At 41.8% G+C, this 15,940-nt stretch overlaps 1 protein-coding gene across 39 annotated transcripts in view; it reads left to right on the forward strand.

Annotated features, from left to right (window-relative positions):
* Positions 1–15,586, forward strand: part of BPTF (bromodomain PHD finger transcription factor) — a 144,301-nt gene extending 128,715 nt beyond the window's left edge. For 15 of the 39 annotated variants that reach the window (XM_084983895.1, XM_084983915.1, XM_084983901.1 and 12 more), the window contains 5 exons: positions 1,371–1,544; positions 2,292–2,484; positions 4,263–4,347; positions 6,619–6,805; positions 13,432–15,586. In XM_084983895.1, the coding sequence (XP_084840021.1) occupies positions 1,371–1,544; positions 2,292–2,484; positions 4,263–4,347; positions 6,619–6,805; positions 13,432–13,468 (676 nt within the window). In that variant the 3' untranslated portion in view covers positions 13,469–15,586. Of the gene's footprint in view, positions 1–1,370; positions 1,545–2,291; positions 2,485–4,262; positions 4,348–6,618; positions 6,806–12,391 lie in introns of all 39 variants that reach the window. The other 24 variants (XM_084983902.1, XM_084983922.1, XM_084983911.1 and 21 more) reach the window with 3 other exon arrangements.
* Positions 15,587–15,940: the final 354 nt, after the last annotated feature.

Below are 15,940 nucleotides of genomic sequence, written 5' to 3' on the forward strand. Positions count from 1 at the left end.
TAAGGATTATTTTGTAATCTCTTGTACCAAACTAGGCTGGTTTGGAAATCTAGTGAGAGTGACTAAAACTTTAATTTTTAAAACTTTTTTTAAAAAAACAACATTTTTTGGAGTTCTGAGCTTACTTGCAGAACACAGAGCCCACCACCTGGTGAAGGCAACATACAAAGACATTCTGAAGGCCTCCACCTGTGGCAGCGAAAATCATGCAAGAGTCATAATTCAAAAGAAAACACTTAGTGGCAGCAGAACAAACCGCACAGCTGTCTGTAAGCCTTTCCGTTCGTAGAGCAGGTTAGGCTGAGCCTGAGGACTGTTTCCATTCCCCTAGGTGAGTCTGCCGGGAAACACCTTGGTAGAACCAATGGTGTCGGCGAGGCCAGCCTCCTCCCCTGTGATTCGTGCTCCTTCTTGCCACGACCTTGACTAGTCGGTCCTCCAAAGCACCCGTCAACGTTTTTAGAGACGTGATGTGTTTGCCACAAGATACTTTTCCTTTTGCCATTTGAGATCTTATAGTACAAAAGCCTTGAGGGTTAATGAACTGTATGGAATTACCCATAGCCGCACACTCATTCAGCCCCATCTGAGAGAACCTCTTGGGGTTTACATCACTCTCTAGGCTGTGTCCCTGGTTTTGAACTAAAGTAGTTCCTTACCAGCTAGTTAACCTGGCCACCCTCCACGTTGTCATACACGTTACATTAACTGAGAAACTGACCCATATCATCATCTTACAATTAGATTAAATTCCAGTGTTTATGTAGAAAACTTGGTAGGAACTGAATTACTCCATGTACCTTTTTTGGTTCTCTTCTTCATATCATATTTTGACCATTTATTTCCTGCACCTGGCTGACCTGCATGTTCCTTGTAGTGTAACTTCTACTTGGTGTTTGCGCTTTGCTTTGTTTCCAAATTTAAATCGTGAGATACATTTTCAAACCTATCTAAGGAATAGCCCCGATTTCGAAATGGCTTCTGTGGCATAGGTTTGACAGATGTAAGTCTTTGATTCTCTGGCTTTGGTTTCTGTGCCTGTTACAGTTTTACACACGTTCATTAAGAGGAAGACATTACCATCAGTGTGTTGTTTATTTTTTCAAATTCCAGTATGTTTTTAAAGACCCACATTTCACTAAACAGTGTATTTGTTGCAATTGATGTGAGTGACTTTATGTTTCCACACTTGACACAGTGTCCGATGCTGTAGTTTGTCAGGGTTAGGATGGTTGGATTCAGTATGTTTAGCTGACTCATTGCAGAAAGTTATCCTATAAGAACGTGCATCAGGACAGGGAAGACAGATTGACGTACCATGCAGCTCAAAATGACAATTACATTGTCATTTTCATTGTGAATACTTTTAGGTTCTATATTGGCTGTGATCTTTGTACTAACTGGTATCATGGAGAATGTGTTGGCATCACAGAAAAGGAGGCTAAGAAAATGGATGTGTACATCTGTAATGATTGTAAACGGGCACAAGAGGGCAGCAGTGAGGAATTGTACTGTATCTGCAGAACACCTTATGATGAGTCACAGTGAGTTCTGATAAGAGCATCATATTTAATAATTCAGGAAGCCAAATTGCTCTGACTGGTTACTTATTTATTTTAAAATAAAAAGCAAGATTTTTTTTTCTGCATATATTATATACACTTACATTACAAATTCCTTTCCAATTTTTTTTACTTTTCTTCCCTCTTTACCTCCCCTTCAAAATTTATGTTGCTTCATAGTGAATGTTTGAGATGCATTGGGGAAAATGTGGTTTAATGGTAGACTTGATTCTTCAATATGTAACATGGAAATTAATGAGATTAAAATAGCCTGACTTGTTTGGACTTTATCAGTGTTTTGAAATGGTGCTTTAATGCAGGTTAGAAAAACACTAATTTGGGTACAAGCTTTGAGACTCTGTTATTAGCTTTTAGGATTTTGGGTGGCCAAAATCAGCTTCCCATTTGATAGGGTACTAGTTGAAAGATTTTTGTCTTTGTTTCGAGCTTTAAAGTCAATTGAATGTCTTACTTTTTTTTTCCCGTATTGGTTCTCTGATTTTGACAGTGTCCTTAAACCTTTAATGCTTGTTCTTAACATCAGAAATACTAAATTAACACATTGGAATGTCGATCTTCAAAAGTATTAAAACGATTATAATACTAAAACTATTTTATATCCCAGGGTTAAAGTGTTTCCTAATGCATGTTTTATTACTTCTTAAAGTATAGTATAAGCAATGTGATCCCATCTGTTTTGAACTCACATTTCCATTTCGGATCTTACAGATTTTATATTGGCTGCGATCGGTGTCAGAATTGGTACCATGGGCGCTGCGTTGGCATCTTGCAAAGTGAGGCAGAGCTCATTGACGAGTATGTCTGTCCACAGTGCCAGTCAACAGAGGATGCCATGACAGTGCTCACGCCGCTGACGGAGAAAGATTATGAGGGTTTGAAAAGGGTGCTGCGTTCTTTACAGGTAGGAAACCAGTCTGGACAGCATTTAAAGGTGAAGCTCGCCAGCGTGGTCTTGGAAACACTTCTGGGGCTTGAACTTTGCAATCCTGGAATACATGATTAGTTACTGACTCTCAGGTAGCGAAGTCGACAGACCTCAGTCCTTCCTGTGCCGATGTCATGCCGGTTACCAGATCCACACACTGGCTCAACCGTTGTTTATCTAATGCTTATATTTAAAAATGAGTCTTGGAGATCCCGTCATGGCTCAGTGGTTAACGAATCCGAGTTGGAACCGTGAGGTTACGGGTTCAATCCCTGGCCAGTGGGTTAAGGATCCAGCGTTGCTGTGGCTGTGGTGTGGGCTGGCAGCCGTAGCTCTGATTTGACCCCTAACCTGGGAACCTCCATATGCCACAGGTGTGGTATGGCCCTAGAAAAGACAAAAATAAATAAATAAATAAAGTCAAAACAACTCGTTTTGTTTTTTGTTTGTTTGTTTGTTTTTGGTACATGCTCACAGCATGTAGGAGTTCCAGGGCCAGGAATCGAACCTGTGCCACAACAGTGACCCAAGCCACTGCAGCAACAACACTGAATCTTTAACCCACTACTCCCCAAGGGAACTCCCATGACTCATTTTTTTTTTTAAGCTATATTTTATTGTTTTGTTTTGTTTTGCTTTTTAGGCCTGTGCACTTGTGGCATATGGAGGTTCCCAGGCTAGGTGTTGAATTGGAGCTACAGCTGCTGGCCTACGCCGCAGCTGCAGCAATGCCAGATCCAAGCCGAGTCTGCAACCTACACCACAGCTCAGAGCAACTCCAGATCTTTAACCCACTGAGCGAGGCCAGGGATCGAATCTGCAACCTCATGGTTCCTAGTCAGATTCGTTCCCGCTGTGCCAGGATGGGAACTTCCTTATTTATTTATTTTTGTCTTTTTAGGGACACACTCGAATTGCATGGAAATTCCCGAGCTAGGGGTGCAATCGGAGCTGCAGCTGCCAGCCTACACCACAACCACAGCAACGCCAGATCCTTAACCCACTGAGCGAGGCTGGGGATCCAAACCTGTGTCCTCATGGATCCTAGTTGGATTTGTCACCACTGAACCACAATGGGAACAACTCCCTAAATTTTATTTTTAGAGAAAATTTTCTCATCACCATTGATCGAAAAGCTGATTAAATTCTGGTGGGATTCAAATGCTTATCTAAAGCTTTAACCCAAACCTTCCCTCCCTTGTTAAAAATAAAAAGGAAATGGGGTGGCTTATAAGATTAGCAAGTGTTGGAGATGTATTCCATACCCAGGAGTGCTCGATTGACGCCTTCTCTTGATGTAATCATTATCACAAGTATTGCAAGAACTGAAAGGAGGATAGTCGTCTCAGTACGTGGTTGAATGTTACTTAGCATCCTATCTCTGGCACATCATTAGCCTGTGGAGGTGGTCATTCCACACTTGGAGCCCATCCCACCGGTTTAATAAATGTGATTGCAGGTCCAGCATCTCTCGATGGTCAGGTCGTAATGTAGGGACCAAAGTACAGCTTTCTTGCCTCCTGGGCCTGTGCTCCCCCATCCCCACTGCACGCCAGCATCCCAGGCTTCTTGTTGAGAACTGTTATTACAAAGTTTGCTCATCTGAGATCATTTGTGACTAGAGCAAAAATTATCTAAGTTTAAACAGTTTCATCTCTCAAGTTTAAAACTGGCTTTTCAAGTCTAATGGGAAACTTAAATGGAATTATTATTTCCACCGGACCATAATGATGCCTTTTATTCTTTCATTCCAGGCCCATAAGATGGCATGGCCTTTCCTGGAACCGGTGGATCCTAATGATGCACCAGATTACTATGGTGTTATCAAGGAACCGATGGGTGAGTGCCCGAGTTGAATGTGGGGTTTCTTCAGCAGTCTCAGCAGCTGCCTCATTTATCGTCCGCACTGCTGATCCATCGTGAGGCTGTGTTGAGGAGGACTGGTGGCCGTCTGAATGGGTATGGTCGCTCGTAGGGTAAATGGGGAGTGCCTGTTAAAGGTCACCCGGGCACACCTTTGGACCCAGCACTTTCACCTCGTAGGCGTTACATGTGCACAAGTACGTTGTTCATCCCAACAGTGTTTATAATTGTGAAAACACTGAAAATGAAATAAATGACCATCAGTAGAGAAGTAGCCGAGTCGACGGATGGGCAGAGCATTAAATAGCTGCATGATGGAGGACATCAGTGGTGGATCGGGGTCTTTTTGCGCCTCTCTCATCTTTCCAGTCATCTCTTCCTTATCTTTTGCTAAAAGAGAGCAAGGGTAGAAATCCAATAAAACCTCACTGCCAGGGGGAGGTGGGGGGTGGTGTTAATAACAGCCGCAAGTGAGTATACTGATTGTATTGAGATGAACAGCTACAGGTTTCATCTGCCAAAGAAATTATAAAAATGAAAACATCGGAGTTGCTGTCGTGGTTCAGCGGTTAACGAACCCAACTAGCATCCATGAGAACGCGGGTTTGACCCCTGGCCTTGCTCAGTGGGTTAAGGATCCGGCCTTTCTATGAGCTGTGGTGTAGGTCTCAGATGCAGCTCTGATCGGACGTGGCTGTGGCGGTGGTGTAGGCTGGCGGCTACAGCTCTGATTGGACCTCTAGCCTAGAAACCTCCATATGCCAAGGGTGCAGCCCTAAAAAGATTTAAAAAAAAAAAACAAAAACATAGATCAAACCTTCCAGGCATCCCCTTGTGGAGCAGTAGGTTAAGAATCTGGCGTTATCTCTGCAGTGGCTTGGGTCACTGCTGTGACACAGGTTCAGTTCCTGGCCCTGGAAACTTCCACATGCTGTGGGTACAGCCAAAAAAAAAAAAAAATTAAAGGTTCTAAAACTGCCTAGTTTCCATTGTGGCTCAGCTGAAATAAACCCAACTGGTGTCCATGAGGATGTGGGTTCAATCTCTGGCCTCGCTCAGTGGGTTAAGGATCCGGCGTTGCAGGGAGCTTTGGTGTAGGTTGAAGACATAGCTTGGATCTGGCGTTGTTGTGGCTGTGATGTAGGCCAGCGTCTGCAGCTCTGATTTGATCCCTAGCCTGGGAACTTTCATATGCCATAGAACGTTGCAAATAAATAAATAAATTTTTTAAATGGCATGGTTATAGAAAATTCAGGAAATAAGAAAAGTAAGCTCAGTCTTTTCCTCACTGAACGCTGTCACATTTTGGGTGTTCTTATGTCTATGTCTAAAAAACTGAGATCACACTAAATGTTTGTGTCTGGCAGTCATCTTCCTGTGTCATTATTCTTTAATAATATGATTTTAGTGGCTTTCTATAGTCTGTAAATTGAATATGCGAAACTTATTTGACCAAAATTCTTTTCTTGAAGAGGTAGAGTATTTTCCTGTTGTTTTCTTTTTCTTTTTTGTGTATCTTTTTAGGGCCGCACCCGCAGCATATGGAAGTTCCTAGGTTAGGGGTCGAATCAGAGCTACAGCTGCCCACCACAGCCACAGCAACTTCAATGCCATGTCCGAGCCACATCTGCAACCTACCCCACAGCTCACAGCAGCGCTGGATCCTTAACCCACTGAGCGAGGCCAGGAGTCGAACCCGTGTCCTCATGGATATTAGTTGGGTTTGTTACTGCTGAAACTCCTTCTTCTCTTTTTTTTAATATTACCAAGATAAACAGCATCCTATGTAAGTATGTACGTAAAAATAATACAGGTCTTCCAAACGTATTGTTGAAAGAAGAATGAAAGTTACAGAGCAAACCTCGGCCTTACTAAGCAGTAAACTATTGTTAACTTTCTAAGGGTACATAAATGTATTTAGAAAAAGACAAAAAAATAAAAAATAGTAATAATAAAAATAAATAAATGTATTTAGAGATGCACAGAGGAGAGTATGAACTGTTCTCTGTAGTTAGTGGAAAGTAAAAGATCCTTCTTAAAAATAGCCAAGATTTATATTTTAGACCCCAACTCAAAAACAGAATTGGAAAAATGCTCCTCTTTCTTCATAAATTGCTAAATAGTCTTCCCTGGCAACAGCTTGTACCAGGCAGGGTAGTTGTATTCATGTTTGTCAGAACTACGGGTAGTAGTCATATTGGAACAACCTTAAAGCCTTGCAAATCTTTTACATTTTGTGTTTTTAAGACCTTGCCACTATGGAAGAAAGAGTACAAAGAAGATATTATGAAAAGCTGACGGAATTTGTAGCAGATATGACCAAAATTTTTGATAATTGTCGTTACTACAATCCCAGTGACTCCCCTTTTTACCAATGTGCAGAAGTTCTTGAATCATTCTTTGTACAGAAATTGAAAGGATTCAAGGCTAGCAGGTAAGAGATGTGTTCAGTGCTCTGAATTAATTCCGTTCCTCAGACTTTTTATAATGTCCTAAGGGATCGGCCAGTGGGGTTTATGGTAAACCTGAAAGTCAAGAATCTTTAATTAAAAAAAAGAAGACGAAGAAAGGAAGAAAATCAAGACTGTAGCATTATGGTATACCGGCAAGGACAAGTGGCCCCACTCAGCAAGGAGAAATTACTTAAAATCAGTCTTGTTTTCTCTTAGGGCCTCCCCAAGGCATGTGGAAGTTCCCAGTCTAGGGGTCAGATCGGAGCTGCAGCTGCCGGCCTACACCACAGCCGCAGACACAGCAACAGCAGATCAGAGCCATTTCTGCAGCCTTCACTGCAGCTTGTGGCAACACTGGATCCTTAACCCACTGAGCGAGGCCAGGGATCGAACCCACATCCTCATGGATACTAGTTGGGTTTGTTTCCACTGAGCCACAGTGGGAACTCCAAGAGTCATTTTTTTTTTTAATTCAGAAAGCATTTATCAGTGCTTACAGAAGGTAAGATGCTCTCTTAAATGCCATGGGGCACATCAGAAGTAGTCAAAGTTCTCGCTCTCATGAGTTGACAGAAGTGCGAAAGTGACTGTTCCGAGGGTAGAGTCAGAGGGAGAGCATGAGGAGGGATTTAAGCACTTCTTTCATTCATGTTTGCTGCATCTTTGACGTCAGAAAATGTTTTATTTTTCTGTGGGCAAAACTAGACTTAGTCCAGGTCTACAGACCTTTTCTTTGAACCTCTAGTAACGTCAAGGCATTGAGCAGCTTTCCTTAACATTCCCGTACCATGACCTTCATGCCTGCTGTTTCTGAGCTTCAGCACCCACTCCATCCCAGGCCCTTGGCTGTCTTCCCTCTATCAGGGGCCTCTCTCCCTTTCGTTTGGGTGCTGCCACCTCTGTAGCTCTGAGATTCGTTGTTCACCATCCCCCACCCGGCTGCTGGCAGCCTTGCTTCTCCAAGACGTCAGATTGCATGGGGCTTGGCGAGGCCGGGGCCAAGGCAGCTGGACCCGCTCAGGAGCTCCCAGGGCGCTCTGCACACCACCTCCTCTGAGGAAGATCTGTAGGCCGTTTTGTTTCTCTCCTTCTCCTGTCGCCAGGGAGACCCAGCCTTCGACCGTAGGGTCAGTTTGTGTGAACTGAAGGGGAGGACAGGCGAGCCTGAAGTTCCTGATCACCTGCTCAGGAAAGGGAGCAGAAACGTGGGCAAGGAGGGAAAGCAGGCAGACAGGCGGTGTAGACCACAAACCGAGAGACTTCACAAAATGTCTAAAACTGTCCTGTGTTTATCTTTGCCTACCTGTTAACCCGTTAACTGTCAAGTTTAAAATGGAAGAGGACTGACTTAATATGACAGAGTCCCCAGGAAAATAGTAATAAGGGAGTAAAAAGGGATAAACTCCGAGTAGTGAAAAGAATATGGTAGAAGTTAGTTAGCTGATGAGATTTCAGCAGATTCTAAAATACACACAGCACCTGGATGAGGCCTGACTCCAGGAGGCAGGTGAGCTGCAGCCGGACTCCTCCCAGCCGGCTCCTCAGCAGAGGCAACAGCCTGCCCACTAGAAGGACCCCAGCGAGTAGGAAAAGAGATGGGTTTTAACTGAGGTGTAAATGCAGGCCAGTCACCCTCCCCCCACCCCTTGTACAGACCTGTGTAGGAAGCCCGCAGAGCCAGAAGGCAGAACCAGAGCAGACAGAAGAGAATTGGACCCTGAGTAGAAGCCCCCGCTCACTGAAGGACTGGCTCCCTCATTCTGACACTGGCTCTCCACAGGGTCATTGGCCCACCCCCACCCCATAAGGGGTATTTGGCAGGGCCTGGAGAGCTTGCAGTTTGTCTCACTTGGAGGTAGAAAGTGCTACTGGCATCTAATAGGCAGAGGCCCTAGATGCTGCTAAACATCCTACAACGCACAGACAGGCCCCACAACGGAGAATTAACCAGCTCCAAAATGCAATGGTGTTGGGTTCCCGCTGTGGCTCAACAGAATTGGCAGTATCCCTGGAGCACTGGGATGCAGGTTCAGTCCCCAGCCCAGCACAGTGGGTTAAGGATCCTCTGTAGGTCGCAACTGCAGCTTGGATCTGATCCCTAGTCTGTGAACTCCATACACTGCAGGGCAGCCCAAAAAGATAAAATAAATAAAAGCTTACCAGTCAGTAAGCTGTACACACATGCACAGGGTTCTCTAGGCACCAATTTAGTCTGTAATTTACTCTTCTTAAGTAGGGACAGACAAGCAGGACCTCCCGATACATAAAGAAAGCCTGCAGTATAAAGGCGAAGGGTCAAGGGGTGACAACAAAAAATTCCAGAGGGAACAAAAGAGAACTTAAAAAAAAAAAAAAAAGCCTCTAAATCATGTCCCAAAAGAAATTGAAGAAGTTTTAGAAGATACTGCATCTGCAAAATGATGAACAGGATATTAGGAATAAAGAATACTTTGAGAAAAAGAAAGAGTAGCTGGAAAAAGTTTAAATTTATTGCACGTGTTGAAAGTTAAAATCAAGTAACTCTTTCACTGTAAAGAATAAAAAGACAAGGAGATGAAAAATACAAAAGAAAAAAATGTTATAGAGTATTTAATATTCACTTAATGGAAATTCCAGAAAGAGCAGAGAAGACAGAGGAGAGGAAATTATCAAAAAGCTACTAATATAAAAGAAGTTTCCTGAGCTGGTAAGAGGCACAAGACTTCATATCCAAGCAAAACTACTCATTCATTCAGAAATTGGTTGTGGAGCCCCTGCTGTGTGTCAGATACTGAATATAACAACAAGTAAAACAAAACTCCCCAAGTTCTCTTGTGGCGCCGTAGATTTAAGGACCTGGCATTTTCACTGCAGCGGCTCTGGTTGTTGCTGTCGCACAGGTTTGATTCCTGGCCTGGGAACTCCCACATGCTTCCAGCTTGGCAAGGGGGAAAAAAGAATTCCTGCTTTCTGTGGAGCTTACATTCTTGTGAGACAGCGAGACAGCGGGGGCAGGGGTCGTGCAATGATAGACAGCATGGAAGGTAGCTGGACAAGTGGGATAAGGCCCACTCCGCACAGGTATCACTGCAACATTTCCAGAAGCCCAGGAGAAAGAAGCTCTTCTGAGAGCTCCTAAAGAGGATAAAACAATTGATAAAGTGACAGGTATTAGACTGGTTTCACTTTTCTCTAACAACATGGAATGCTAGAGGATTATGGAGGAATAAATCCAAAAGTTTGAGGAAGGCATTCCCATCGTGGCGCAGCAGAAACAAATCCGACTGGTAACCATGAGGTTGCAGGTTCAATCCCTGGCCTCGCCCAGTGGTTAAGGATCCAGTGTTGCCACAGGCTGTGGTGTAGGCCAGCAGCTGTAGCTCTGATTGGATCCCTAGTCTGGGAATCTCCATATGCCGAAGGTACGGCCCTAAAAAAATAAAAAAATAAAAAAAGTTTGAGGAAAAGTGAAGTCTCTGTCCATCTAAATAGTCAAGTGTAGAGGCAAAATAAATGCATCTTCCAATTATATAAGGACTCAGAAAGGGCCTCCTTCCTATGCATCCTTTCCTAGCAAGTTATTTTAAGATGTGCTCTAGGAAAATAAAGAAGCAAATCAAGAAAACCAAAGACTTCAGATTTCAGAAAAGCTACGGGAATTACTCTGACCTAGGACGACATTTGTACAGCGGGCCTAGGCAGCAGGCAGTCCAAACTGGAGCAGGAGAATGGAGCCCTCCAAAGAAGGATGTGTCTGGAGGGGGAGAAAATGATCCATATATTAGATAATTTTAAGAACGGAAGGGGAGAGGGAGTTCCCGTCGTGGCTCAGTGGTTAACAAAATCTGACTAAGAACCATGAGGACTTGGGTTCAGTCCCTGGTCTTGCTCAGTGGGTTAAGGATCTGGCGTTGCCGTGCGCTGTGGTGTAGGCCGGCAGCTTCAGCTCCGATTTGACCCCTAGCCTGGGAACCTCCATATGCCACAGGTGCAGCCCTAAAAAAAAAAAAACAAAAGAACCGAAGGGGAGAAATGAAAGGCAATTAGAAACTCCATGAAAAGCAAAAAGTTACTACTGAGAATGCCCTCTTAGCAAAAGTGTCAACGTTACAGAGAAAAATGTACATAGTCATAATAACATAAACAGTGTATTGATTTTCACTTTTAGAATCAGTCTCTAGACAAGGCATAAAAAGATTTAATTTTAAATTATAGAGCAATAAAAACTTGGACTCAAGAAGAGAGGAGGAAATATTTACATGAGCTCCGTTCTCATTTGCTGCAACAAATTTTAAACAATATGAAGTTCAGGATTAAAACAATATAAAGTTGATGTAAGAAGTAGCAGTGTGAGCATCTCCCTGAGAACTGAAAGTTTAAAGTAATGGAGCCTGAAGATTGAGTACAGATGGGACAGGAGACCACAGCCTGTCCTAAGTCCCTCTGTGCTTTTTGCTTTGTTCATGTAGTTATCACTCTGATTAAATTGCTCCAACTGCTGTTCTTTTAATTGGCAAGGCGTGTTAGCTGTGAGGTGGAAGAAGCCCACCTGCCGCCAGGCTCGCCTGCAGACCCCGGAGTGGGAGTGGGAGTGGGAGCGGCTGCTGATGAGGTGGGCCTGCTGCATGACGAAGGAATTGGGCAGGCTGGGGGGCCCAGAAGCTGGGTCTGCTCAGAGGAGAGAAGCTTGCCGCCTGGTTATTTTATGTAGCTTTTTTATAACATTCTAGTTTCTGTAATTTTCATTAAAGAACAGGAGAGCTAATTGAGAAGCTTGCTAAAGTCTGCTGGATAAAATTAAACGTGAAGGGATGTTAGTGAATTTTTGTTGATTTTCAGATTTAGGGCAGAATGAAACATATATGTAGCCAGTCATTGAAATTTTATTTAGGGAGTTCCCGTGGTGGCACAGTGGTTAACGAATCTGACTGGGAACCATGAGGTTGCAGGTTTGATCCCTGCCCTTGCTCAGTGGGTTAACGATCCAGCGTTGCCGTGAGCTGTGGTGTAGGTCGCAGACGCGGCTCGTATCCTGCGCTGCTGTGGCTCTGGTGTAGGCCAGTGGCTATAGCTGCAATTCGACCCCTAGCCTGGGAACTTCCATATGCCGCAGGAGCGGCCCAAGAAAAGGCAAAAAGACAAAAAAAAAAAAGAAATTTTATTTAGGAGTTCCCGTCATGGCACAGCGGTTAACCAACCCAACTGGTATCCATGAGGTTAACGAACCCAACTAGTATCCATGAGGACGCAGGTTCGATCCCTGGCCTTGCTCAGTGGGTTAAGGATCTGGCGTTGCCATGAGCTGTGGTGTATGTAGGTCGCAGACGAGGCTCAGATCCCATGTTGGTGTGGCTGTGGCTCCAGCTCCGATTTGACCCCTAGCCTGGGAACTTCCATATGCCGCAAGTGCTGCCCTAAATAAGCAAAAAGAAAGAAAAAAGAAAAAAAATTTATTTAGTTACGGATTTTCAGTATTTCCTTCACCATATTTTCCCAATTTTTAATTTATGCTCTCTGGCATTATTTTCATAACTGTTCTTCGTTGCAATTCATCATTTATATCACCCATGTTCTTTCTTTTCTTACAGATTGTGATATCTTTAGTCTGAATTTTTAACTGGAATCAGAACTGGATGTTGGGGTCCCTCTTTCTTTTATTGTACCACATGATTACCTAATTCAGAATTGCCCCCCCCCCGAGTTCAGATTAGTTAATATAATTTTTTAATGTTTACAAAAGAAGATGTGTAGTAGGGAACAGTTTATTCTAGCAGCCGTGTCGAACAATGTATTTAAGAACTGTAAACTCCCGGAATGCTGTGTTTATATACGCCATCGCAATAGAACGTATTGGATGACTGTACAGTAATTTGGTTTACTACCAAAGGTTGTCAATAAAACTGTGAAACTAGAAAGGAAACTTTCTGAACTATCATAGTAAAATGTGATTTTAATACTGCTCTTTCTCTTCTTTTAACGTATTTTTCCCTTCATATTCCCCAATTCAATGTAAATTAGCACACACGCATACACACATACCTTTTACCACAGTGGTAATTTTTCTGTAAATGTTTCTATTTGTTCCTTTGGCTAAAAATGTTGTATTGGACAAATACATCTTTTTTAAAAAATATAGGCATTGGAGTTCCCGTCATGATGCAGCAGAAATGAATCCAACAAGGAACCATAAGGTTACAGGTTCGATCCCTGGCCTTGCTCAGTGGGTTAAGGATCCAGCATTGCCATGAGCTGTGGTGTAGGTCGCAGACGTGGCTCGGATCCTGCGTTGCTGTGGCTGTGGTGTAGGCCAGCAGCTTCAGCTCAGATTTGACCCCTAGCCTGGGAACCTCCATATGCCGAAGGTGCGGCCCTAAAAAGCAAATAAATAAATAAATAAATAAGAAGTATCATCATTTTCTAGTGAATCATCATGTTTAGTGTACAGTGAAAATTTTTAAATATTATAGGTTAAAAATTTCTTACTTGTTCTCATGTGTTTGCTTGCCAAGGGTAAATGAAAGAACATGGCTGCTTTCCCCAGACAGACTGACCTTGGCATCCACATAAAGCATCATTGTTCTAAAAAATGAAGGGTGCTTAATTGTTCCCTTTTTTCTGTATTCTGTAGGTCTCATAACAACAAACTGCAATCTACAGCTTCTTAAAGTTCAGCGTGTAACCTAACATAAAACACAGCAAGAATCTGGTTGTCTGAACTATTTTAAATTAAGGAGCCAGATGTTTTTAGTCAGGTTATCCTGACAAGACTTGACCTAAACTTCGTTTTTATTGGTCATAACAGTCCAATTATATTCTTGGCCAATTTTGTCCAACGGACAAGGGAAAAGCAAAGTCAACGACACCATTATCTTGTCAAGATCAAATGGTTTTACTATTGTGGCAGAAGCGGGAAAACTTTGTTTATTGGAAAAAAAAAAAAAAAAAAGAAAGCAAGCAAGAATAAAAGATAATATGGGGTCAAGTGTAACTCCATGGAAATGCCACGTCTGCTCTTCAGTGAAGAAGCTGGTTTAGAGTCTCACAGAAAACTTTCAACTGTATTTATTTATTGTTGCAAAAAAGACGCTTTTTTATTGCTGCCCTCATTTGTCAGCTAATTATTTTTTCTTATAAAATCCAGCCCCGGTTACATGTAATCCATTCTGTATCTTATCATGATTCCTGTAGGTAAAAGTACAAGACGACCTCTAGATGTCTTTTCTTTCTATGAAAGGAGCTGCTATGTACACATGTGCACACACACACACAACTGGGAATCAACAATGAGTTTATTGTTCATGGTAGATAAAAATTAAGCTTGCATAAAGGTTGGGCTAAGTGGTCCTGGACTACAGACTCTGTTGCCTTGAATATAACAATACAATTTGTCATTTACTCTGCACCAGGCTAAAATGAGTAAAATCTATTTGAAGGTATCTTGTTTGTAAACATTTGTCAGATTCTAATTTTTTTTTCTTTTTGTATTAAAATTCAACTATGGATGTATATGAAACAAAATAAATGGAGATAATTTCTCTCCCACAGATGGTGTCTCTGAATGTCCGCTGGTGATTATCTGTAAGCCTTTACGGGGAAAGGGAGGGCTGCAAGGTTAAAAAACAAAAAACAAAGCTGGTGGCAGGATCTGATTGTACCTGGATTTCTCCAGGGTAGTACTGGTCCTTCATCTTATCATTCCCAGCCCACTGTTAATCACGTCAAAGAAAAATCTACAGGGGTGCTAATCCTGTTGCATCAGTCGATCAGATTCATAGAAAAAGGTAATGTGACAAAATACACATTGCCTTTATCTGTACGTTGGAAAATGCCAGGCAGATTATCAGTTACAGACTGCTACTTATTTTTTGTGAAGGGCATTTTTTTTTTTAAGACAACTTCATCCTTTTTGTATTTGTTTGTTGATTATTTAGGGTTTTTTCCCACATGAGGAAAAGTAGTATGAGCAGTAGGGAAAGAAATGGAAACAGCAGAGGAAGGTACATTTTGCATGATTTTCCTTTCCGTGTTCTAACCTTACACGTTGTATTTCTACATTGTACTAAGAGCTTCTATAAGATCTGCCATAGTTGGTTTATGCAGCTTTGCAAAGATTTTACTAGATTTTGCACTAATTCTTACTAGCTTTGTCCTACCAAGTTCTGGAATTGATCTAATTGTTGTTTTTTAAAAGTTTCCTTTTGTTTACTATCACCCTGCTATGCAAAACCTTTCCCAGACCTTAGTTTCGTAAAAGAAAGACGTTGCTACAGTTCCCGATTCTTTCTTATTACAGGCTCAGGTGTACAGGTTATTCTGGGTTTAATTTTATCTAATGAAGCCCATTCCTTTTGTACATAAATGTCACTTAAACCTATGCTTACAAACTAAAGAGACTAATTGCTCAATATTGAAAACATGGAAATCAAGTTTTTGCTTAAAATATTAACATGGAAGTAGTCATATAGGTTACTTTGTCCTTTTACTTTTAAAAAATGTTACATATTGTATGCACTGTGCTGATGCAAGAATCCTACATTTAAATGAATTATAAAATTATTCTGCATCTCATCACGTCACAGTATTTCTGTACTATTTATTCATATATGTAGATATAGATATATATGGGCTTAATCATTTAAAACTTGTTGCGGCAAGAACTTTCCTACCTGTAGGCAACAGATTGCTATGTTTTTAACAGATTGTGGCAAATTTAAACAGCAATTCTTTTTGTACGTAATAGGACATTTCATCCTAGAAAAAATAAAGTAATGTTTTTGACATTGGATTTGGTGCACTTTCTGATGAAACAGTGGTTGGTTGGTTAATATTTTCTGTAGATGTTGGCATTGCCGAAATGTATAAAAAGGTAAATTTTATGGGACTGCTCAGACCAGGAAGATGTTAATTTCGTATGTATATTTAATAGTATAGAGTCTTTTGCAATTTTTATCACCATATAAATAGACATTTTATAGTTTATCAACTACAGAGCTTTAGTCTTTCAAAGGTAATTTTTGGAAAAACATGCATTCTTATAACACATAATGAGGTCCCAACGCTGTTTTTCTCTTAAGTATTTGACAAACTTCTGCTACTCAATAAATTACAACTATGTAATAATAATAATAATAATAATA

Source organism: Sus scrofa, chromosome 12, assembly GCF_054392235.1.
Source record: "Sus scrofa isolate SSC_HxYL_T2T_F1_AM1 chromosome 12, Sscrofa_HxYL_maternal_Yorkshire_Landrace_v2.0, whole genome shotgun sequence".
NCBI classification, from domain to species: Eukaryota; Metazoa; Chordata; class Mammalia; order Artiodactyla; family Suidae; genus Sus; species Sus scrofa.